Consider the following 26,861-nt stretch of genomic DNA (forward strand, 5'->3'; position numbering starts at 1 on the left):
ATTCCCTTCCTTGCTTCGCCACGGTATTCACATCTCCCTGCTGATAACTGCAGCCTTTTTATTTAATCCACAGCTTCTCCGCTGTTTTATTGTTCATTTATTACAATTATAGTTATTGTGTAGGTATTTTAGATTTAGTTTACATTGTTCATGTACCCATTTCCTTTATCGTTCCAACCGTACCCCCATTAACATGTCTTATCGAGGTGATCACCATCGATCAAAGAACTGTCACTTACCGAGTGGTTTCCATGCCCGGAGATGGCTACTGCCTTTTCCATTCTCTGTGTTACATATTGGCTCACTTTTGATATCCGGAGGAACATTGTGTCTTATGTATTGAATGACTGGGACAGGTTCAAAGTGTGGACTGATGACGGTACAGGAGGGAGCACTATAAGAGTGAAATGCTTAAGCCCTTCACCTATGGTTCTGCATGTGAGTTGATGGCTGCCGCTGAATTGTTCTGTTGTCGCTTTCAAGTGTACCGAAATGACCAAATATTTTACACCTTTGGACAACCGCCAATGCCTCTTAAACATCTTAGATTCACAGGTGACGATTTGAGTAGTGGACACTTTGATGTTTATGAATGTTTAAACTCTCAAAAGCTGGATGCGAAGATATCAATGAAACCCATTTCAATTCAAACACCTCCAATTTCCAGTAAGGCTCTGCTTCGCAATGACAATTAATAAGTCTCAGGGACAGACCCTACAAAAGGTTGGCATTTATTTGAGGCAAGATTGCTTTTCACATGGCCAACTATAAGTTGCATGCTCAAGAGTAAGCTCAGCGCACAGTTTGGTCACATTACAACCGGAGGGCTGAATTGACAACGTGATATACAAAGAGATCCTTTACAAATAATTATTGGTATATTTTCCCTCAGTTTAAAAAGGTTTACTTTCTCTCTATATATAAAAGGAAATCCTGGAATGGAAAGCAAATGCAAGGCTACGATACGTGATAATCTCGAAAGACATTTTAAAGACCCGCGAGACCAAGGAGACTTACCACGGTGTACCTCGCGGGGACCGTAAACATGAGACTTGGTGCCAAGAGATTGTCCCAGGGACGTAGCAAAAAGGACAGCGGCTGTACAGGTTTTAAAAAGATCGAAGGGTAGCGCGACGGCAGCTACCCCAAACGAACGCGAGCAGCGTTATACATCGTGCAAGAAAAAATTCAACCACGCCCGGGGCCAGAAATAAAAGACAGGTATTGCTTTTACAAAGTCACATGAGACCAGGTAGTGAAGCCAGCATTTAAAACAAGTCAACAGACCTCTAAGCTAGCAGTTGTTGGATTGCTTTTGGCAGGCAAACATCATGTGTTCCCAGCTCTTAAAACAACGACATGCAACAGGCAGAAGAGGCAGCTAGCAAGCACCAAAAAGACAGCAAATGATCCAAAGGCGCATACCCTTAGCATACGTTCAGCAGCAACACCCTTCACAACACGAGCAGCATTATACGTCTGGGAAGAAAGAGATGTAACCATGCGCGGGGCAGGAAATAAAGAAACAAGTATTGTTTTTAGAAAAGGTTTTAAAGTAAAAGTGAAAATAATGCATATGTAACAATTCACAAGAAAATAACAATCTCTTTAAATTGTAGATTGCCTGCCTAAGGTAAAGTCATCCCTGATGAATGGGGACGTGGGAATGAGGGGTCCTTTCATCAGATTAGCGCTATTTCAGATGTTGAATGGCAAAATGGGGGAGGCAGCTTGATGAATGAGGTCTCCAGGACTTAAAACAAATCCAAATCATATTATGTGATATCATCTAATGTGAAATTCTTCTCCGTACTTCTAGAATTTTTTTTTTATATTGTATTGAGGATTTATTATGTTCGTACGGCTCAGAATGAAAAGACAATGAGTAAAATGACAAAGTAGAACTTCATAAAGACGTTTACAAACATTGACACTAAACACATGCAGAGCAGGTTAGAGACTATGAAACCAGTGAAATTAGAAAGGCTCAAAAAAAAAACAGCGCTATACACATGTGGAGAAAGTTAAAGGATATGAAAGTAGGAAAATTAAAATATAAAAAAAGAAAGTAAAGATCGCAGTAGCGCAAACAAACAAACTGCCTCATTTAACTATGCACCAGTCTAACTGTGGTTTTGCACAATAATTACTACACTATTGCACCTTAACACTTAATTCTAATTTATTCACATAATTTTACTTATTTACTATGTTCTACTATACTGTTATCTTTCAATCTATGACTTTTTGTTAATCTAACTGATATTCTTCTAACTTTGCACAGTTTTTGATAAGCGGATCAGGATGCATTTCACTGCGTGTTGTCCTGTATAACTATGCATGTGACAAATAAAGAATCTTAAGAATTTCAAAAACGGAGTTTACCGCACATACATTTATTGGTTACTTTGTTAGTGTATATATTTTTATCTGTCTGCTTATTTAAAAAGCTACATTTACCCCAGGAGTCAAAAACGTTCTGTCTAGCACTTGTACAAAAACCTAGACAAAAGCTGGGGTATCACCTTGGTAACCTCATGTACCTTTGGAACTGTGAGAGGAAAATAGCATGACTTTACAGACAGGAGTCCAATACAGAACTCTACTTACTTTTTTACTTTGTAAAAAAAAATATTAACTGCTGATGATGTAGATCGCTTTGTCTGTGCTGAAATTCCAAACCAAGAAACCTATCCTGAACTCATTAAAAAGATTCAGCATATTGGGACTCGCAAGATTACAAATATTGTTTTTACAGAAGTTCTGAAATAAAAGTGAAACTAATGAAATAACAACAATTCAAAGAAAAAAAAAATCTTAAAAGTGTGTATCAGGAAAACCAAACACGGGGGTTGGCGAGCGAAGCGAGCAGGGGGCGAAGCCCCCTAGTCGTCTTAATAAAAATTTTAAAGCAGTACTTTGCCGCTGCGAAGCACGGGTATTTTGCTAGTATATATATATACGCCAAATACCACTGACTCACTCATCACGAAATCTCCCGAACCATGAGGACTTGTGACTTGAAATTTGGAATGTAGGTTACCCTTAGCCCATAGGTGCTCACTAAGAAACGGTTTTAAAAATTTCGTGGTCTAAGCACATTCTGTCTGTATGTCTGTCCGCTTTTCATGAGAGAATTATCTTAATGGATTTAGATCTGGCTGTTTTCTATAATTTGCTTGAACTTTCCAGTTGATTTTGTGATTTCTCTCATCACGCTAAGTACCATAGTTCGCTTGCGGAACCGATGTATTTATGGAAATCCAAGACAGTGGCTGTGGGGTGAGAACAGGGGGGCGGGGCCTTCCTCATTCACTCACCAGCCTCTGTTCGACTTAGTCTGTGTTTCGCCACATGTTGGAGTGCACATTGTCTTTACTTAGCTAGCGATACCTGTTTGCTCAACAGACATTATCATCTACAGATTGTTAAGGATGTCTGACGTTTTTGAGAGAGAGATCAGAGCTACGTGTGTTTTAGAGGGTAGCTGCTGATTGCCAGAGATATCACGGCCATGTGCTTATGCTCCCCACGCGGGGAACACTTTCCTGTCAGAGCTGAACACTGTCAGGTATAGTGCCAACGTCTAATAATTTTTAAAGTTTTTTCTGTTTCATTACTATGTGGGCAAAGCCACGGGGTACAGCTAGAATATATATATATATATATATATATATATATATATATATATATATATATATATATATATATATATATACAGGGTAGGATTCAAAAGTAATGAGCCTTTGTTCAAAAAGACAAATTTATTGAGCAAATCGGTACAACTAATTAATAGTCTTCAAAATAGGCACCTCCTGCATCAATACACTTTTGTAGGCGGCTTTTCCATGACTCGAAGGTGTCCACGTAGGCCTGTTCCGGGATGGCTGCAAGGGCTGCCTTGACGTTTGCTTGGATGTCCTCGATCGAGTCGAAGCGTTTTCCTTTCAGCGCTGATTTTAAGCACGGAAACAAGAAGAAGTCAGAAGGCGACACGTCTGGACTGTAGGGAGGCTGGGGGACCACCGGAACGTTCACCCGGGCCAGGTAGGCGCTCACGATGAAGGCGGTGTGGCTGGGTGCGTTATCGTGGTGAAGCTTCCAGCTGTCCTTGATGTCCCTTCACTTGCGCGCGACGCTTCTTTTCAGCCTTTTCAGAACTTCCAAGTAGTAAGCAGCATTCATAGTCTGTCCTTGCAGGACAAACTCGTAGTGGATGATCCCCTTCACTCCGAAGAAGGCAATGAGCATGGTCTTCGTCTTCAACGCGTACCGTTGCTCTAACGAACTTTCCATTCCGCCGTGTAACGCACTACCACACAGGGGTTCCCGTCAAGGCCGATCCTACCGCTCCGAAAGCTCGGAGCGGTAGGAGCTCCATTGCGTTGTGAAGCCAACACCCACCGTTGCCGTCGCTGGCAAGTGGGGCGCGCGGCGAGGTACGTTCGCGTCAGAACAAAATCAGGCTCATTACTTTTGAATCCTACCCTGTATATATGTGTGTGTATTTGTGTGTTTACTCACACACAAATTTTAGACACCTTCTCCACTTTACATACACCCTGTACACTCCTGCAGCACTAACAGAAACCTTGTCAGACAGGTTTGGAGCCATCAGCTGTAATGTCTGAGGCTAGAACATATTTACAGTTTCATGTAATGGATGCAACATTTGTCTAGGTTTGTCATTATCATTTAAACTAGGTGAATTAAATATCTAGAGCCAGGAGACATCTGTAGCTGATATAATAAACTAACAAAGTTGTACTGTTTCACTCTTCCAAATGTAGCCATAGTGCACCTTGTTGTGTCAGGTTGAGTCTTTTAGATCATATGCTAATCTTGTGTTACAGTGTCGACAGACAACTGCATTTTCTTTTAAAGTGCAAGAGCCTAATGTAACTGACACTTTCTGTTTGGATCCTCATCTGTGCTTTATTTTCTGTCTGCCATTTCTCAATTACTTTGAGGCGGTAAACTGAGGATTTTTTTAAGACAAGTTAATGGATTAAATTGACTGCTCTTGTCACCCATAACCGCATGGCGCACTCCTCCTCTTCAGTGTTGCATGAGATAATGACCATCTTCAATGATGTAGCAGATATTAGTACTGTGCCAGATGACCACAGCTGAGTGACATTTAATAGAGTGACTGCTGAATTGCTGTGTGTAATGTTACAAATTGGCAAACTTCAAATTAATAATGTGTTCATTCTGCTAGTAGTCACAGCATACTTAGCCACTTGCTTCAGGCAGTAATTAGAGCCAAGTGTGTACTGTTACTTTTTTCAGTTCATTTTTTTTTCTTTTTACCTATTTTGAAACATTTTCTTAAACACATTATCCAGCTTTTTTCCCATGGGCCAAAAGAGCAAAAAGCAACCCGCACTAAGTAAATACATAGAAACTGCACTTCATGTCTCTTAACTATAAAAGCTACAAACAAGTGTTTAGAGCACAAGAAGTTAATTGTAAGAAAACATTTTGGTTAAGTAATGCCTACATTACTAAGTCTTCAATGATAATTTTGTGTTTCTTAATGTAGACTTAACTTTAATTACCAGCTGAAGAAGAATCATCAAACTAAATTGTTATTAACCTACTGAGCTTCAGAGGGAGACTGCCTTGTTTTTTATTTTTCATTTTCTTTGTTTTGTGTTTAAATCATGAGTGAGCAAGAGTTGTCTGTTTTTTTGCAGGTGGTGCAAGAAGACGCAGTGCGTCGACTTGCTCAAAGAAGGATTTGAAGAGCATTTCCTTGATGACTTTCAACCCGACATCCTAATTAATGACTGGTCAGTATCTGTAATTTGTTTTTGTGGCATATTGGTTGATATTAGAAGCATAGCATTTTTGAAGTACCGGTACTCCAACAAGCAAGATTACTTTTATTTTGTTTTGACAAGTATGGCATTTGTTTATTAATTGTTCAGAACAACTGTTAGCAAATATTCATCCCTAAAACACTCTCTTCTAAAACTCGTTATTGATATTTTCAAAATGTTACTCCAGGTTGTGTTTTATTCTTTATTTTATTGTATATCAAAGGTGACATTGTTAATCTTGATTCACGATGTACAGTATTTTTTTTTCTTTTTGTATATTTGTCTTTTTCATATACTGTTAAATAATGAGCTTGCTGGTTCAGTTCCCACTCTCACAGCACTGTTTAAACCTTACTTTACTCCAACTATAAAGAAAAACGTTTTCAAACAATTGTAACCAAGTCTGATTTTGTAAGACCCAGTGGATAATGCACAAGACAAAGGGTAATAATAATAACAATATGGATTTTATATAGTCTGAAGTAGTGTTGTAAGACATATTGATTTATTAATACATACCAATTTTGAAATGGTACCAATTTTTGTTTACTGTAGTATCCATATCAGATGCACTTTTGCTCCCTCATTTTTTGGCTGCAAGTTAATTCCCTTGGACTACCACATACACACGCGTGCCAGACCCATGTGGAGCAGAAATCCCACCTCCTCACTCATACAGTGCTGCTACTACTGTAGGGTGGTCAGTTTAGTCAAAACTTTGAACTTGAATTTTTACAATAAGAATAAGAATATATTATAATATATTTGAATATGCAGTAGATTAAATATTTTGAGTGCTGCATGTACATTTATACCATATGTGGTTTTTAATGTTCCTTCTTATTCATGTATTTTAGTTTTTTGCTCACAGCAAGTCTTCAAAGAGTGAAGTGCTTATGACTCATGAACAGTTGCTTAAAAGAAGGTGAACTGCAACCTTCAAATGAAAGTTCACAAAAAAAACAGAATTCTCTATTCATAAAATGATTTAAAAAGGCAGTGCCGTGTACAGACCTTAAGATGATCAGTGGCTTGAGAGGGGACTATACAGGACAGGATCTGTTACATTTTAATCCTAGATACAAATTAGTGCCCGCTTTCATTTCTATGTTTTTAATTTCACAAGACATTTTGGTGATAGTTCTGAGTCATTATGCATTCACAAAATAGCAAAAAATATTTTTTCCATGATTTCTGATTATGTTAAATAAGGAAAAAGGACACAACATTAATCTGTTATGCAGATACTTTATTTTTCTAAAATAAGTATTCTGTGTAAGAGTTGAATTCGAAACCTGCTCCAATATGCACCCAGCATGTGTCTGAGTCTTATATCCTTCTGAGCTAATGCATAAAAGCTGATGCTGTTATTTCATTATTCACTATGATAAATGTATTCCTTGATATTTTATATAACCCCTTAAGAGAAATATGTTAGTACTACAGAAGAATGGTTATGCCATAATGCCATAAATAATAAGTATCCTGTTTTTGTACCTAGCTGGATCATAATATATATATGTATATATTATATTATAATATATAATATATATTATATATAAACACAACACCCCATAATGACAACGTGAAAAAAGTTTACTTGAGGTTTTTGCAAATTTATTAAAAATAAAAAAAACTGAGAAAGCACATGTACATAAGTATTCACAGCCTTTGCCATGAAGCTCAAAATTGAGCTCAGGTGCAACCTGTTTCCCCTGATCATCCTTGAGATGTTTCTGCAGCTTAATTGGAGTCCACCTGTGGTAAATTCAGTTGATTGGACATGATTTGGAAAGGCACACACCTGTCTATATAAGGTCCCACAGTTAACCGTTCATGTCAGAGCACAAACCAAGCATGAAGTCAAAGGAATTGTCTGTAGACATCCGAGACAGGATTGTCTCGAGGCACAAATCTGGGGAAGGTTACAGAAAAATTTCTGCTGCTTTGAAGGTCCCAGTGAGCACAGTGGCCTCCATCATCCGTAAGTGGAAGAAGTTCAAAACCACCAGGACTCTTCCTAGAGCTGGCCAGCCATCTAAAGCAAGCGATCGGGGGAGAAGGGCCTTAGTCAGGGAGGTGACCAAGAACCCGATGGTCTCTCTGTCAGAGCTCCAGAGGTCCTCTGTGGAGAGAGGAGAACCTTCCAGAAGGACAACCATCTCTGCAGCAGTCCACCAATCAGGCCTGTATGGTAGAGTGGCCAGACGGAAGCCACTCCTTAGTAAAAGGCACATGGCAGCCTGCCTAGAGTTTGCCAAAAGGCACCTGAAGGACACTCAGACCATGAGAAAGAAAATTCTCTGATCTGATGAGACAAAGATTGAACTCTTTGGTGTGAATGCCAGCCGTCATGTTTGGAGGAACCCAGGCACCGCTCATCACCAGGCCAATACCATCCCTACAGTGAAGCATGGTGGTGGCAGCATCATGCTGTGGGGATGTTTTTCAGCAGCAGGAACTGGGAGACTAGTCAGGATAAAAAGGGAAAGATGACTGCAGCAATGTACAGAGACATCCTGGATGAAAACCTGCTCCAGAGCGCTCTTGACCTCAGACTGGGGCGACGATTCATCTTTCAGCAGGACAATGACCCTAAGCACACAGCCAAGATATCAAAGGAGTGGCTTCAGGACAACTCTGTGAATGTCCTTGAGTGGCCCAGCCAGAGCCCAGACTTGAATCCGACTGAACATCTCTGGAGAGAGCTTAAAATGGCTGTGCACCGACGCTTCCCATCCAACCTGATGGAGCTTGAGAGGTGCTGCAAAGAGGAATGGGCGAAATTGGCCAAGGATAGGTGTGCCAAGCTTGTGGCATCATATTCAAAAAGACTTGAGGCTGTAATTGCTGCCAAAGGTGCATCGGCAAAGTATTGAGCAGAGGCTGTGAATACTTATGTACATGTGATTTCTCAGTTTATTTTTAATAAATTTGCAAAAACCTCAAGTAAACTTTTTTCACGTTGTCATTATGTGGTGTTGTGTGTAGAATTCTGAGGAAAAAAATGAAATTAATCCATTTTGGAATAAGGCTGTAGCATAACAAAATGTGGAAAAAGTGATGTGCTGTGAATACTTTCTGGATGCACTGTATATATATATATTTAATATATATATATATATAGGCCATTGTTCTTTTTTTATAAACCATGAGAAACTTGGTGCATGTGGAGAAACTCACACATCCCCTAAAATAAAAATAATACATTTAAAATATCGTGTACATCCTAAGCAAACAGGACTATCAATCAAATTGTGGTCATTTAAGGTATCAACATCTGCAATGTCCCGCTAGCAACTAGGTGTAACCAAACATGTTAAAAGTTTTCTGATTATGTAATGAAGTCCTTTTTTTGAGTAGTGACCTAATCAGTGAATTGTATAAATATAGAGCAGAGGACACTTTTTTCTTTGTAGCATTTGGCTAACATGTGGCTAATATGTAATGCACTTACCTCTTCGGAGATTTAGATAAAGAATAACGACTGACGCTTTCTCCTGCCTGTGTTTTATTGCTTAAATCGGGGCATTCCAGTGGGGGTGTCTGTGTTCATAATTTTCTTCCACATCTGACAAGTTGAAAAGGCAAATCAAAGAATTCCAACCTAATTACATGAAATACCTGGATCTTAACAGCAAGAGTTCACATTATAGCACATCAAATAAAAGTTATTTGTTCTGCTTCTCAAAGTGCCTTATATGGGTCTTGTATTTAAGAAGTGTGAGCGCTGAAGTCGAAATCAACAACGGGAGTCTAAAACCAATTTTTAATAAAAAACAATTTCTTTATTCTTTTTTTCTTGGTGAGTAAAAAACTGAGACTGCCCTGTTGGAGAATGCGGGCAGACTGCAAAGAAAAAAACAACAGTTCCCCCTTTGATCACCTAGCTTGTTCATTTAGCTAAAGAGAGAACAGAAAAAAACATAACAGTTCATTTTGAGGTCGTCCGTAGATTAGGGAACATCTTAAATTTATGACATAGGAGTACAGAAAAACAACAGCAGTACCAGGCACCTACATTATCTAAAGAATGTGCCCGTCTCAGTACAACCCATTTTAAGCAGTTTTCTCAAAGTTCATTGCATTAATTATAAAGAGATTACATTCTTTTAATTTGTATATCTTCATTAGATTATATTTGTTTGATTAGATTAATAATTCTTATTTATTAATTCATAAGTGACTTGTTTTCTTATACTGTAATATTAAACAAGAGTAAAGAAAGATCACATTGAATTATAATATCACAGGGTGTTCTGTTAATATCAAAAAGTTAGCACTTTCACATAGAAAAATTAAATCAGTCTCATATTCTGTGCATAAACATAATTAATTTCCTATCTAAATGCAGATAAAATCATATAGTTCTCTGCAGCATGATTAATACAAATTCAGTTATTGGTATTTTGTGAGTTAAATACTTATAATCATCTGTGGCAGGCTGGCTCTCCGCCCGGTGTCTGCCTCCTGCCCTGTGCCCTGTGCTGGCTGAGATTGGCTCCAGCAGACCCCCGCAACCCTGCAGCCAGGACATAGCAGGTTGGAAAATGGATGGTTAGATGGATACTTATAAACATTACAGTTAATAATGTTTTTTCTGCATTCTCAGTTCCCCTCTTTGCACATAAAATGTGCACATAAAAATGATCAGACCCAATCATCGGGTACAGTATCCTCATATTCTAAAGGAGGTGAGGATTCCGGAAGTAAATGGTTGTAATCAGGGTCCTGGGAATTGTGGGCATGGAGAAAATAGGCTTTTGTGAGAGAGGTGTCAATTAGCCTCTGAAGGAGGCCGCGAATACAGGGGATGAGGCAGCAACCACAAATAACCATAATTGCAAGGGAAATTAGGACAGTGGTGAAAATAGTCTTACACCATCCAGCCCAAACTCCGAACCACCTTTCAAATAGTTCATCAAGGGGATTGGAAATACCAGAATTTTCTGCAAGTTCTACAGAAAGGGCAGTAAGACCAGCAAGTGCACGAGTTACTGAGCCATCAGGAGCGGTGTTATTAGGGATGAAGGTACAGCAATTGTCCCCGAACATGGCACATACACCTCCTTTCTCAGCTAAAAGCATATCAAGTGCTATCCGGTTTTGCCAGGTCATGAGAGAAGTTTTATCAAGTTGTTCATGGATGCCCTCGATGGCTTTGCGAGTAAAATTTAGAAAACGCTGTTGATTGTAATAAAGATAATTAATCCAATCTACATTTTTGTTTATTGTTGACCACCAGAATATAATTGATTCGAATCCAGCGGCCACTTGATCACGTGCTTTATATCGGTTTGGAACACCTCTGGGGACTCCGATACCATCTATATATACAGTAGAATCGAACATTTCAAGGGTAGCCCGACGGTTCCGAGTTTTATCTGGACGAACTGAATCAGACGAGTGAAGAGGTAGGATGTGGAAAGGCATAAGTAATTGGATTAGGGCGCAACAGCCACTCCAGTCAGAGGGAAGGATTGAGAGTAACATGTTCTTTTTACACATCCACCATATATCGGCACGTGGGGAACTATGGGAGGAAAACCAGGAATGAGAAAGATTTTTTTGGGTGCTTGTGCCAGGGGTGACATCATAGGTTTGTTGACACCATTCAGGTGGTAGTCTACCAATGAAGTTCGATGAGTCTGGGCCTTCTCGTAAAAAACAAGTATAGTTGGCCCTATATGAGCGGTACATCGGCGGGGTCATGGGGGGAAAGGGAGGGAAGAGGTGGTGTAGGGATGTGCATAAGAGGTCCTTAGGGGGAGTCGGAGAGGAGAACAGCTGCAACACACAAGAGAGACCTGCAGGGTGTAATGGGTCAGTTAAGGGGAAAGGGGTTGTGGCCAGGTGTGGTCTGGCTGTGGCACAGGCATAGCAATTTGACTGGTTCACCTGTTTAGCAGAGTAAAATACCCATTGGAGCCATCGGTTCTGGTCCCCATAACCAGTTTCAACTGCAAAGGTGGATGACAAGGAAGTAATATTTAAGTACTGCACAGGGTGTGATGGGGAGTCATCTGGAAGGACAGTAGTAGGGGAGGTCAAGGAGGTAGGAGTGACAGAATCGGACTTTGGTGCTGTGACTTGAATAATGAATTTCCCAAGAGGATCTCTTCCAGAATCATCTGCCCCTAATATGTAAACACCCCCATCATAGAGTGATGGATTTTTTAAAGTAATAATTAACGGGTTACAATTATCATGTGAGCATGTTCCGCTAGTATGTCCCTTAATAATAGAGAACCTTGTTTTGAGATCATGTTGCTGAGCCTTTCAGGGCCGATAACCCCAGTCATAGGTACCTGTATTTGCAAATATCCACTGCCATTTTTCGCAATTACTGCCATAATGAGTGGAGACAGCAGTTGCACATACATATTTTTCGGGCTTAGTCCATTGGTCATGTCTGCCGGTTCCACAAGGAGCGATGGCACAAAAGTCAATCTGGAATGAGGCAGTCTTCCTTACTTGGAAAGTTAGTGTGGGAAGGTCCCCATGAGTTTGTTGTCCCGTATTTGAGGGGACAGAAAAAGTTATTAATAACAGGACTAAGACTGCCATTTTTTGCAATGTGAGATGTGGATCCAAGCAGGAAGTCCTTCGACTTTAACGGCGTGAGGTGTAGATAACAGCACCTGGAATGGTCCCCTCCAGCGAGGTTGATGCCAATGTTTCCTTCGGGTGTCTCTGACCAATATCCAGGTTCCAAGGGGGATCTGGAATTCCGTCGGTGGGGGACTGGTCCGCCAAGCCTTGTTAACCTGTTCGTGGACTTCCTTCAGGGATGCTCGGAGACCTGTAAGAATGGAGAGAAGATCATTGTCCACAGTGTGCAAAGTGACATTTCCGATAACCATGCCAATGGGTATGGGACGTCCAGTTAAAATTTCAAATGGCGACAGTCCCAACTGCCGATGTGCCCTTCCTCTCAACCCTATCAAGGCCAGGGGTAGAGCGTCTGGCCAGGTTAAGTTTGTCTGCTCACAAATTTTTGCCAATTTTGACTTTAGGGTGCCATTGCACCTTTCTACAATACCTCCACTCTGGGGGTGGTATTTGCAGTAATGATGTACATCTATCTGGAGCCAAGTAGTCAGCTCATTTATTACGGAATTCACAAAATGGGTACCGTTATCGGTCTGCAGTTTCTGTGGTATTCCCCATCTTGGAATAATTTCTTTTATTAAAGCTTTAGCCACAGTTTTTGCATCAGCATGTTTAGAGGGGAAAGCCTCTACCCACCGGGAGAACACATCAACAATCACAAGGCAATATCGATATCCTTTGGACGGCGTTAGTTCAATAAAGTCCATTTGGAGATGCTCAAACGGACCCACTGGTTTCGGGGTAACGGCTGGACTTACCTGAGTTCCTTTGCCTATATTGTACCTTTGACATAGGGCACACTGTCGACAGAATTGTTCAGCATATGCAGAGAACCCTGTGGTTTCCCAATGTCGCTCGACATCTTGAGTCATAGCGTCTTTTCCTGCATGATCCAGGCCATGTGCAATTTTTGCCATTCCTGGAAAAGAAGCTTTTGGAAGGAAAGGTTTGTTAGTTTGCTTATGGGTCCAAACCCCAGCAGAGAGGGATCCTTCTCTGGACCACTTTATCCTTTCTCGGTCAGTGGCAGCGCTCTGTAAAGAAATAATTTGATTATCAGGGTTTTTGTCATCCTTCTGTTGGAATAAAGAGACTGGTGTGTTATTATAGGCAGCCTGTTTAGCAAAGTGATCAGCCAGTTTGTTTCCTAGACTGGCTGGGTCTTGTGTCCCAGTATGGGCTTGGCATTTAACTATTGCCAGGTGTAATGGTTTTGTTATAGCTTCGAGAAGGGATTCCACTAATTTCTGATGTTGTATGGGCTTACCAGTACTGGTTTTAAATCCCCTTAATTTCCATAATGCCCCATGGTCATGGCAGACTCCAAAGGCATATCTGGAATCTGTGTAAATGGTTATGACCTTCCCTTCGGACAACTGGCAAGCTCGGGTGAGAGCTATTAGCTCAGCTGCTTGTGCGCCAAAACTAGAAGAGATTCGATTTGCTTCAAGTAAGTGGTCTCCTTTGACAACTGCATAACTAGTGGAGAGTGTCCCGTCGTCCAACCGCAGGGAACAACCGTCCACATAAAGTACTTCTCCTGTTTTTAGTGGAGTTTCCTGGAGGTCTGGTCTGGGTTTCAGGACCTTTGTTATCTCATCATGGCAGTTATGTGGTTCACCCTCTTCCTCAGTGGGAAGTAGGGTAGCCGGATTCAGGGTTGAACATCTTTCAATAGTGACATTTGACAAAGTACAGAGTACATTTTGATAGTGTATTGCCCTTGCAGTAGTGAGGTGTGAGGTTTTGGCCAGAACTAAAATGGAGTGAACAGCGTGAGGCACTTTTACTGTCACGGGACTCATAAGTACAATATCCGTGCTTGCCAGCACAGCCTCCGTTGTGGCTGCTACTGCTCTAAGACAAGTCGGAAGTCCCGTAGCCACTGGATCCAGTTTTTTTGAAAAATACGCTACTGGCCTCTGTTTTTCTCCATGGAGCTGTGTTAATACTGCATTCATATATCCCCCCTTTTCGCCCACGAACAGAGTGAATGGGCGAGAATAGTCGGGTAGTCCTAAAGCAGGCGCAGAAAGAAGTGCACTTTTTAAATCACACAGAGCCTTTTCAGCCTGCTCATTCCACTGTATGCGGCCAGAAAGAGGAAGGTCGGCAGTGTTAGCTAGATTTTGTAAGGGCTGTGCTCTTTCAGAAAAATTTAGGATCCATTGTCGACAATAACCAAGAATGCCTGGTATAGACATAACTTGTTTTGTGACCGGTCTTGGAAGATTTTGGATGGTGGTTATGCGTTTTTTTGACAGAGCTCTGGTACCACAGGTGATGTCATGCCCCAAGTACTTGACAGTGGTTTGAATTAGCTGCAGCTTTGTCTTAGAGACTTTGTGGCCATTTTCCGCAAGATCTTAATAATAATTCCGTTTCTTGCGTGCATGCTTTCTTTGTATCGCTACAGAGCAATAAGTCGTCGACGTACTGTATTAATGCACTTCCCCTGTTAGGCCAGAAGCCTTCCAGGTTTTGAGCAAGCGACTGTCCGTATACACAAGGAGCCTCTGTATAACCTTGTGGCATAACGGTCCAGGTCCAGCGGCGATTTTGAAAAGTAAAAGCAAACCAGAATTGTGAATCAGGGTGTACAGGAATAGAAAAGAAAGCATTTGCAAGGTCAATAACTGAGAAATAACATGCAGATGGAGGGACTGTAGACAAAATAGTGGAAGGATTAGGTACAATCAGAGCTCTAGGAAAGATAGCAGAATTGACTTGTCTGAGATCTTGGATGAAGCGCCAAGATCCATCCGCTTTCTTGACTGGCAGAATAGGAGAGTTAACAGGGGAATACTTAATTGGAATAATAGCTCCCCGTTCAACTAAGTCCTTGTGTACAGCAGCAATTCCGAGTTCAGCCTCGGAAGAAAGAGGATATTGTGCACGATGAGGACGGAAGGATGACTTTGGGAAAACCACTAAGGGTTCACAATTTGCGATCCTGCCAAATCATTTTTTCCCTGAGACCACAGAATGTCAGGAATTGTAGACAGCCAAGGAAAAGAGTCTGTTTGTAAGGAATACAGAGAAGGAGGTGAGTGACAGAGGGAACGAATGGCTGGCAGGTCGATTTGGATTGACACCTTAGTAACCAGGTGATCAGGGGTGTCAAAAATTCCTGGAGCGACGAAGTTCCAATCAGTCCTATTTTGACATTGTTCAACCCAGTCCCCAATTTCAACCCAGCGAGCGGTGTTAGACTTAGCCAGGGAAACATGGGGGACTGCACCTCCTAGATAAAAATTGTTCTGTAAGTGTGTGAGGTGTACTGAAGCAGCAGCTTTAGTGGGTGAGATGAAAATGCAAGGGATGTAAAGACTGTCTGGGCAAATAGCTGAGGAGAGAAAAGATTCTAACCAAGGAATGTCAACTTCAGTGGGGAAATACTGGGCAGTACAGTGGAGAGTGTCGGGGACTTGGAGGTGGGGAAAAATGCAGGAAGGGAATGTATGGAGGGCTTTAAGGAGGAGGGTGTGTGGGGAAATGTTTAGGGTCCAGGCAGCAAAAGAAGGGCAAGAGAGTTGGAGAGTTTGGCACAGGAGCTTAGGAATGGAGCAATAGAATCCTTGTTCAGATACAGAGATTGAAACAGACAATTTAGTCATGAGATCTCTTCCTAATAAGTTAACTGGACACAGATGATTTAACAGGAATCGATGTGTCAAAGGTGAACTATCAGTGGAAAGTTGAACTTGAAGAGGCTTGGATACTGATAGAGTATGAGGTTGTCCTGAGGCAGTGAGGACCTTCACAGTGTCTTTTGAGGCAGGGACCTCCAACAAAGATAAAGTTGAGCGAGTAGCGCCAGTGTCCACAAGGAAGACAGTTTCCTTACCATTCACTATCAAAGTCAGTAAAGGGTCTGCATCAGCATGACGGGTGAGCAAGGGAAACTGGAAAAAATGGCTGGGGGTCCCTGCTAATTCCTAGGACCAGGGAATATCACTGGGTTCCGAGAGTGGAGGTGGTGGGGGTGGACGCTTGTTTGGGCAGTTGCGTCTGAAATGGCCATGCTGACCACAGTTGTAGCAGGTGTAAGGTGTGTGAGACTGTTCTGATGAGTTAGACATCTGGGTGAACGGGTTGGTGGACGTGGAGGGCTGGAGCCCATTTCCCCTTCCACGCCCTCTCCCTCTGAAGGAGTTGCCACGGTTACGGCCTTGGAATCCTCTGCTCCTGCTCGTTCCCCCAGTGTAATACTGAAGCTGTGCCGCTATCAGTTTAGTTTGCGTATCCGATTCTTTTTGTTTACATTGTCTTTCAGCATGCTCTGCATGGCGTTTCACTTCCTCAAAAGTAGCACTCTCCCAGCCTATACAAGACGTTCGGACCTTGTTCTGTATGTCGCTTCTTAATCCCGAAACGAAAGGGGGAACGGCAGCACGGTTTCGATCTTCGCTGTCTTGCAGACCAGAATGATTAGCCATCAGGTCTTGAATTCTGTGAGCCCATTCCTCGACCGTCTCATCTTTCCGCTGCTTGGCAGCCGATATCAGTGACCAGTCTGTTCCCTTTTTGTATTTTTCTGCAATCGCGGTTTTTAATAAATCCCATTGTTCTAAAAATTGGGGCTCCTGATCATCGCGATTCAAGGATTCATCCCATCTCCATGCATTACCATCCCCTCTGGTCCCATGATTTACTGTTGCCCAGGTGGTGCCTAACTTTCGGCGCAGCACTTGCGTCCACTCTGCAGCATTTGGCTTATACATGTCGTCCAACTGCTGAAGTGATTCCACAATTTTTAAGCCGCCGACTCCCTTGGGATCTGGCAGTTCAGACACCACATCTTTTAATTCTTGGACGTCCCAATTTCGATGTATCATAATAGTGGTGGGATTATTAGCTCCTGCGGGCTGATTGGGGTTGTGCCTGGGATTGGGGACTTGTATTAAAGGACAAGAAAGCTCGGCTCCGGGATTCTGATGCATTGGGGACATAAAGCTGAATCCCGATTGGGAGCCTCTGCGGGCTTGTGATGTTTGGCTTCTTGTATGACTAGATATCGGAGATTGAAGTGAAATATGTGGCTGGGATTTAGTATTGCCTACAGACCGGGCCCCTTGGTCTTCGTCATCCGGGTCTGAATGAGAAGACGAGTCATAGAGAAACAGTGAATCCGCTCCGAGTGGATCATCAGCTACTAGAGGAGCCGGTGGAGCATTTGGAACAGGAGGAGGAGGTGGGAGTTGATAAGGAGGTGGGGAGTGAATCATTGGATAAAGGGGATTCTTTTTATCGGATTTCTTTCGCCTATTGTCTGAATCTGGCTCTATCTTGGTCTTTTGTAATGCTAGCAACATCTCTTCTTTTTCTTTTCGGGTCTTAACTTCAGCAGAAAGCGTCTCATTGCGCTTCTGCATTGCCTCAATTGCCCGATCTTTAATTACAAGTTCCCATCTATCAAACATATCCATCCTATAGGGACCCCTTTGCCAACAGCTTTGGGTATTCCTGCATAGAATTTTTCTAATTTCTTGGATTTCTAAAATATCTACAGTTCCCTGAATTGGCCATCTACCACCGCTTTGTTTATTCCACTTTTTACACGCTCTCTTAAAATCTAACCCTGTTTTCTTTTCCACTAATTTTCTGGGTGAACCTCCTTTTGGACCCTTACTGGGGGTTGGTAAGCCCTCCGAAAATAATCCTTCCAACAGAGACCTTTGATTTCCTAAAGGGATCTTGACCGGTTTACTATTTGTTTTTCCCATTACTGGATACTGTTACACCCCCTGCGGTTTTCTGCCTCCGGTCCCTTCCGTTACCCGGATCAATATCTGCTGTTTCGTGGCTGTAGCGGACTAACAGTCTTGCTGACTACTGAGTCTGGGGCTTTGACTTGTCAGAGCCGACCCCTTCTTCAGTCGTCTAACAGCTGGTTACCGCTTATGGTGTCCACAGCAGATTAACCCGTTGGAGCAGGAATATGACCAGACCGTGGAGGCAAGAGTCTCGCCCTCCCGCAACAGTGCTTTGATGTCCCGCCCGTGAGGTGTTTTCCCACTTATCTATTCATACCACTCCCCGCCTTATTTTATTTATTTTTCTGAGCCGGTAAAAGACTCCGTCCCATTCCAGGGAGCGTACTAACTAAGCATTCACAACACCTCACTTATTCGACGCCCAGATCAAAAGTGCTCCTTTTCTACTTTCTGTTCTTCCAACCCCTTCTTTCTTTATTATTTCTTTCAATTCCTAGGGGTGTACTCACTAACTATTCTGGCACCTTTATTTCCGTCCGGAGGTGCCTTAATCGGCTAAGACTATCTTTCCCAGTCAAGAAAACCCCAGGTACTCACCAAGAATTTTCCTCCCGTCTGGAAGTTCCCAGTTCACTCGACTTTCAGGAAGAATCAGAGGAGGTCAAGAGCTCTCTACGCAGGATTCGCCCGAGGCAGGCCAGTCCTAACTTTTTCTGGTCCTACCGACCTGGCCGGTGTCGGTCCTTTTACCGGTCCTCTGGACGATCTCGCTCAAGGAGTCGCTTGGCCGTCTCCCTGTCCTCACACGGGGCACCAAAACTGTGAGCGCTGAAGTCGAAATCAACAACGGGATTCTAAAACCAATCACTACATATTAATAAAAGGCAAAGCCCTCACTGACTCACTGACTGACTGACTGACTGACTGACTGACTCACTCACTCATCACTAATTCTCGAACTTCCCGTGTAGGTGGAAGGCTGAAATTTGGCAGGCTCATTCCTTACAGCTTACTTACAAAAGTTAGGCAGGTTTCATTTCGAAATTCTACGCGTAATGGTCATAACTGGAACATATTTTTTGTCCATATACTCTAATGGAGGAGGCGGAGTCACGTATCGCGTCATCACGCCTCCTACGTAATCACGTGAACTAAAAACAAGGAAGAGATTTACAGCACGAGTCAAACGCGGGAACGAAGGTAAATGACATTAATTTTTGACTGTCTTTTAATACTGTGTAAGCATACATATTAACACGTGCAATTAAATGTGTGCATTTACGGGGTGATTTCTCAGGCTTAAAAGCTCGCCTTTTACTAAAAAGGTAAATGCAAAACTATTTTCAATCATTCTATGATCTGCTTCTCACAACTGAAGGTACCGTGGCTGATGTTACGTCACTTGCTGTCCAACCATAAGCGTTACCTGGTAGGTAACTGGACACTCTCTTCACTCCCTTTCGGGAATCGAACCTCTGAGGTTTTCTTTTGTTCTTAATTAAAATTTAAAAGCAATACTTCACCGCTGCTAAGCCCCTCTAGCGCTGACATCCCAGGTTCGATTACCGTAAGCAAGTGCAGTGAGTGTGTAATTACATTCACGGCATTCGTAGTCTGATTCACAATCTGATTGTATGGGTGGTTACCTATGAGGTAACGCTTATACTTGGCCACCAAGTCAGGTCGAAGTGATCACTCGAGTAAAGGCAGCTTCACAAAAAAACAGATCCTTAACAAACTGTTATTAGTATATTTTCCCTCAATTTAAAAACGTTTTATTTTCTTCTTAATAAAAATTTAAAAGCGGTACTTCGCCGGTGCGAAGCGCGTGGATTTGACCGACTGACACATACAGACATATTCATGAGTGCAGGTACTTCGGAAAGAAAGCACCGTGTAAACCTAAAGTTTAAATTAAGTTCATAGACCTACAAAAGGTTGCCATTCATTTGAGGCAAGATTGCTTTTCTTCTGTACAACTATACGTTGCATTCTCAAGAGTGTGCTTGCACGGCTTCGGATATAGATATATATATATATGTATGTCTATATATAAATATGTAAGCTTATAAGTACTGCCTTACTTCTCTTTAATAAAGGAAGATGTAATGATACTTGATTTAAACGATTCCATGTCTTCCTGGATTTGCGTAGCTTATTGTCAATATCTTTACACGTTTTTTTAAGACTTATTGACTGAAACGGGCTTTCACGAAAAAAGTTAGGGCTTTGCTACAGGATACACCCTCCACAAGTTAAGCAAGTAAAAATAAAATATATATTTCTGTTTTATTTAAACCTTTTAAGTTCGTATGCATAGCCCCATTTGGCTGTTTAATTTTTTTTTTTCTTTCTTCAGTGATATTTAATCTCCTTAAAGAAAAAGAACATATCCATTTTACTTTTTTTGTATCTCTTTAGTAATATTTTAGTGTAAAAGGATAACCAGTATTTAAACCTTTTATGTTTCTTTATACATTTATTTTACACAATGTTGAAAAATTAATAAGAAAGCTACATATTTTGGCAGCTGCTGCTTTCATTTTCAATGAAATGAAAAAAGCTCTCCAAGAGAAAACGTCAATGAAGAAGAAACAGTTTGCACTATCTAAAAAGGAGAAACCCTCATTTATAAAAGTTTGCTGCAGATGACTTAACTGAAAATAAATGAATAGTTCCTATGTGTATAATACTATGTGTATAATACATATTTATCTATTTTACTTATGCCTTTATTCCACCAACTTACAACATCTGAGGTACAATTTGTTACATTACTTTTGTTTTTTGCAGCACAGGCAGGTGAAGTGACTTCCTCAGGGTCACACAGTGGTGTCAGTACCAGGATTTGAACTGACAAGCTCCGGGTTTACTGAAATATTACTGAACAAAGAAAAAAAACGAAAACGGGCAAATACGGCTATGCATACAGATGTCCATCCGTCCATTATCCAACCTGCTATATCCTAAATACAGGAGCCAATAAGTACATATGTATATATACAGTATATATATATATATATATATATATATATATATATATATGTCAATGTATGTATGTATATATGTATGTATATATATATGTAGATATGTAAATTTGTATATGTATATATATATGTTTATGTGGATGTGTATATGTGTATATACGTATGTATATGTAGATATGTGTATATGTAGATATGTATATATATATATATATGTATATGTATATATATGTTTATGTGTGTGTGTGTATATTATATATATAAAAGACAGCAACACTCATAACAATGACAACACAATTACATTGAGAATCATGTTACGTTATTTTTAAAATGTTTCCTTTTTTTTTCTTCATAACCTCTTGAACACACTACTTCTCTGCTGCGAAGCGCGGGTATTTTGCTAGTTTTTAATAAAAAACAATTTCTTTATTCTTTTGGTCTTTTATTCTTGGTGAGTAAAAAACTGAGACTGCCCTGTTGGAGAATGCGGGCAGACTGCAAAGAAAAAAACAACAGTTCCCCCTTTGATCACCTAGCTTGTTCATTTAGCTAAAGGGAGAACAGAAAAAAACATAACAGTTCATTTTGAGGTCGTCCGTAGATTAGGGAACATCTTAAATTTATGACATAGGAGTACAGAAAAACAACAGCAGTACCAGGCACCTACATTATCTAAAGAATGTGCCCGTCTCAGTACAACCCATTTTAAGCAGTTTTCTCAAAGTTCATTGCATTAATTATAAAGAGATTACATTCTTTTAATTTGTATATCTTCATTAGATTATATTTGTTTGATTAGATTAATAATTCTTATTTATTAATTCATAAGTGACTTGTTTTCTTATACTGTAATATTAAACAAGAGTAAAGAAAGATCACATTGAATTATAATATCACAGGGTGTTCTGTTAATATCAAAAGGTTAGCACTTAGAAAAATTAAATCAGTCTCATATTCTGTGCATAAACATAATTCATTTCCTATCTAAATGCAGATAAAATCATATAATTCTCTGCAGCATGATTAATACAAATTCAGTTATTGGTATTTTGTGAGTTAAATACTTATAATTATCTGTGGTGGGCTGGCTCTCCGCCCGGTGTCTGCCTCCTGCCCTGTGCTGGCTGAGATTGGCTCCAGCAGACCCCCGCAACCCTGCAGCCAGGACATAGCAGGTTGGAAAATGGATGGATAGATGGATACTTATAAACATTACAGTTAATAATGTTTTTTCTGCGTTCTCAGAAGTTACTAGATGTGATCATCTGGTACTTTAGATCACAATTGTTTTTTATGCATTGGACTTTCTACAATCCTCATGTCTGCGTGGGTTTCCTCCGGGCGCTCCGGTTTCCTCCCACAGTCCAAAGACATTGGCCCTAGTGTGTGCTTGGTGTGTGGGTGTGTTTGTGTGTGTGTCCTGCGGTGGGTTGGCACCCTGCCTGGGATTGGTTCCTGCCTTGTACCCTGTGTCGGCTGGGATTGGCTCCAGCAGAGCCCCCGTGACCCTGTGTTTGGATTCAGCGGGTTGGAAAATGGATGGATGGATGGATGGACTTTCTACAATCAAAAGTAAAATTATTATTAAGATCTCTCAGTAATAAATCAAAATAAAAATAATATCCTTTTTGCTTTTCGCGTGTTATCAGATTTGGAGTTTTCTAGCACAATCTTACTTTTCTATCCCATCTTTTTTTAACTTTTATTGAATTTTTTTAAAGCATGTAACATTCCATACAATCAAGTAAAACTTAACAAAACTAAATTCAATTCGACTCCCACCCATGAGAAAGAGAGGAAGGCCAACAGACAGAGTAAAACTTTTGAGAGTAGTAAAGAGAGAAAGGAGTCTTTCTCCCCAATATAAATGGTTATTCTAAAATATTATTGATTAGATCATGCCAGGTTTGAAAAAGGTTTTGCACAGATCCTCTAAGACAGAATTAGATTTTTTTTCCAATTTCAAATAATATATAATAATATAATTATATTAATAATGATGTTAAATACTATATAGCATCAGTTAGCTACTGACTTAACAGAGGTGGGCTAGGATTCTTCCAGTTGAGCAAAATAAGTCTACGTGCCAATAGTGTAGTAAAGGCAACCACAGTTTGTTTGTCCTTCTCCACTTTAGGCCTATCTGGGAGTACACCAAACACAGCTGTTAATGGGTTAGGAGGGATTGTGACACCAAAGCTGTCTGAAAGGCATTTAAAGATCTGGGTCTAGAATGATGGCCCAATAAGGCTGGAGCTCAATTGCAGCATTTGCAGGTTGGATCTTGCCCTGGAAACATGTTGGACAATTTTAAAACAGATAGATGTGCTCCATAAAAAAATTTAAGTTGAGTAAATGAATACTTTGCGCATATGGAGCTAGCGTGAATTCTGTGCATGGCTGCCTTCCACTCCTTTTCTGAAATGTTGAATAAGAGATCCTTTTCCCACTGTACTCTGGAAGGGACTTTAAAATGGCTTTATATATTACAGAAATGCTGTGTGACTTCCATCTTTTTATAGATTACAATGACTTTATCTTTGCTCATAATAACATTGTGTATTGACAGAGTTTGGACTTTTGACAATTGATCTAGGGAGAGATTTTGTTTAGTGGTTGTGCTCATACAGGTAGTATGGAATTAAAACAGTGTTGGGAACACTATATTACTATCAAATTCTTTGAATATGCACAGCATTACTTGGGCACCATTGTTTGTGCAGGTGTGTGCAAATTTAAATCTTCTCAGCTCTGTCAGTTGACTCAAACCGACTATACTTCCTTACAAGGCTGGCATCTTTCAACATCTGCAATAAGATGCTGCAGATGTTCTATCAGACGGTTGTGGTGAGCGCCCTCTTCTACGCAGCGGTGTGCTGGGGAGGCAGCATAAAGAAGAGGGACGCCTCACGCCTGGACAAACTGGTGAGGAAGGCAGGCTCTGTTGTAGGCATGGTGCTGGACAGTTTGACATCTGTGGCGGTGCGACAGGCTCTGAGCAGGCTCCTGTCAATCATGGAGAATCCACTGCATCCACTGAACAGTGTCATCTCCAGACAGAGGAGCAGCTTCAGCGACAGACTGCTGTCAATGTCCTGCTCCACTGACAGACTGAGGAGATCATTCCTCCCCCAAACAATATGGGACTCTTCAATTCCACCGTGGCATAAACGATAACATTATACAAAGATATTGACTGTTATACCTGCCTCGCATTCTCCACCTTGCATTTTTCAACTTGCACTGCATTTTTATCTCTCTTTAATTAATATTTATCTGTATGCTGCTGCTGGAGTATGTGAATTTCCCCTTGGGGATTAATAAAGTATCTATCTCTATCTCTATCTGTAACGCTCTTGCTCTATATATATATATATATATATATATATATATATATATATATATATTTATATATATATATATATATTTATATTTATATATATATATATATATATATTTATATTTATATATATATATATATATATTTATATTTATATATATATATATATATATATATTTATATTTATATATATATATATATTTATATTTATATATATATATATATATATTTATATTTATATATATATATATATATTTATATTTATATATATATATATATATATATTTATATTTATATATATATATATATATATTTATATTTATATATATATATATATATTTATATTTATATATATATTTATATTTATATATATATATATTTATATTTATATATATATATATATTTATATTTATATATATATATATATTTATATTTATATATATATATATATTTATATTTATATATATATATATATTTATATTTATATATATATATATATATATTTATATTTATTTATATATATATATATATATATATTTATATTTATATATATATATATTTATATTTATATATATATATATATTTATATTTATATATTTATATATATTTATATTTATATATATTTATATTTATATATATATATATTTATATATATATATATATTTATATTTATATATATTTATATTTATATATATATATATTTATATTTATATATATTTATATTTATATATATATATTTATATTTATTTATATATATATATATATTTATATATATATATTTATATTTATATATATTTATATTTACATATTTATATATATATATATATTTATATATATGTATATCTATACTAATAAAAGGCAAAGCCCTGACTGACTGACTCATCACTAATTCTCCAACTTCCTGTGTAGGTAGAAGGCTGAAATTTGGCAGGCTCATTCCTTACAGCTTACTTACAAAAGTTAGGCAGGTTTCATTTCGAAATTCTATGCGTAATGGTCATAACTGGAACCTGTTTTTTGTCCATATACTCTAACGGAGGAGGCGGAGTCACGTATTGCGTCATGACGTATTACGCCTCCTACGTAATCACGTGAACTGAAAACGAGGAAGAGATTTACAGCACAAGTCAAACGCGGGAACGAAGGTAAATGACGTTAATTGTTGACTGTCTTTTAATACTGTGTAATTGTTGAGTGTCTTTTAATACTGTGTAAGCATACATATTAACACATGTGCAATTAAACGTGTGCATTTACGGGGTGATTTCTCAGGCTTAAAAGCTTGCCTTTTATTAAAAAGGTAAATGCAAACTCTCTTCATTCTGAAGGGCACAAACCACGTTAGATTTCAGCCGTTAAACGCGCAAAAATGTCAGTACACCAGATAAATAAGCGCAACATATTATCAGTTGTATTGTATGCTTACAATACATATAGAAATGTGTTAATTGTTAACTAATATTATGGGATGGTGTTTTTCGACTCGTGCCTTGATTTAAACGATTGCATGTCTTGGTGGGTTTGCGTAGCTTATTGTCAATATCTTTACACCTCTTTTTAAGACTTAATTTAAAAAGGTTTTCTTTTCTTCTTAATTAATATTTAAAAGCAATACTTCACCGCTGTGAAGCCCCTCTAGCGCTGACGTCCAAGGTTCGATTACCGTAAGCGAGTGTAGTGAGTGTGTACGCCTGATGAGCCAAGAATAAGGAGGAAAGACGTGTCGCGTACTCTTTGCATTATTTGACAGTAAACTATTTTCATCCATTCTATGATCTGCTTCTCACAACTGAAGGCACCGTGGCTGATGTTACCTGACTTGCTGGCCAACCATAAGCGTTACCTGGTAGGTAACCACCCACTCACTTCACTCCCTTACGGGAATCGAACCTCGGACGTCAGCGCTAGAGGCGAAGCCCCTAAAATTGCGCCACGGCGTGTGGTTCGTTTATTTGACAGCATGTAGATCGGGGTAATTACATTCATGGCATTCGTAGTCTGATTCACAATCTGATTGTATGGGTGGTTACCTACCAGGTAACGCTTATGGTTAGCCAGCAAGTTAGCTCGAAGTGATCACTCGAGTGAAGGCAGCTTCACAAAAAAACAGATCCCTAACAAACTGTTATTGGTATATTTTCCCTCAATTTTAAAAGGTTTTCTTTTCTTCTTAATAAAAATTTAAAAGCAGTACTTCGCCGGTGCGAAGCGCGGGGATTTGAGCGACTGACGCATACAGACATATTCATGAGTGCAGATACTTCAGAAAGAAAGCACCGTGTAAACCTAAACTTTAAATTAAGTTCATAGACCTACAAAAGGTTGCCATTGATTTGAGGCAAGATTGCTTTTCTCATGTACAACTATACGTTGCATTCTTAAC

The 26,861-nt window shown here is 39.6% G+C and overlaps 1 protein-coding gene across 1 annotated transcript in view; it reads left to right on the plus strand.

Moving 5' to 3' along the window:
* Positions 1–26,861, plus strand: part of LOC114669500 (F-box only protein 44-like) — a 560,525-nt gene that overhangs the window by 521,651 nt on the left and 12,013 nt on the right. The window contains exon 6 of the mRNA XM_051923561.1: positions 5,700–5,795. Coding sequence (XP_051779521.1) covers positions 5,700–5,795 — 96 coding nt within the window. The remainder of the gene's footprint in view (positions 1–5,699; positions 5,796–26,861) is intronic.

This window comes from Erpetoichthys calabaricus, chromosome 2, assembly GCF_900747795.2.
Source record: "Erpetoichthys calabaricus chromosome 2, fErpCal1.3, whole genome shotgun sequence".
Lineage (NCBI taxonomy): Eukaryota > Metazoa > Chordata > Cladistia > Polypteriformes > Polypteridae > Erpetoichthys > Erpetoichthys calabaricus.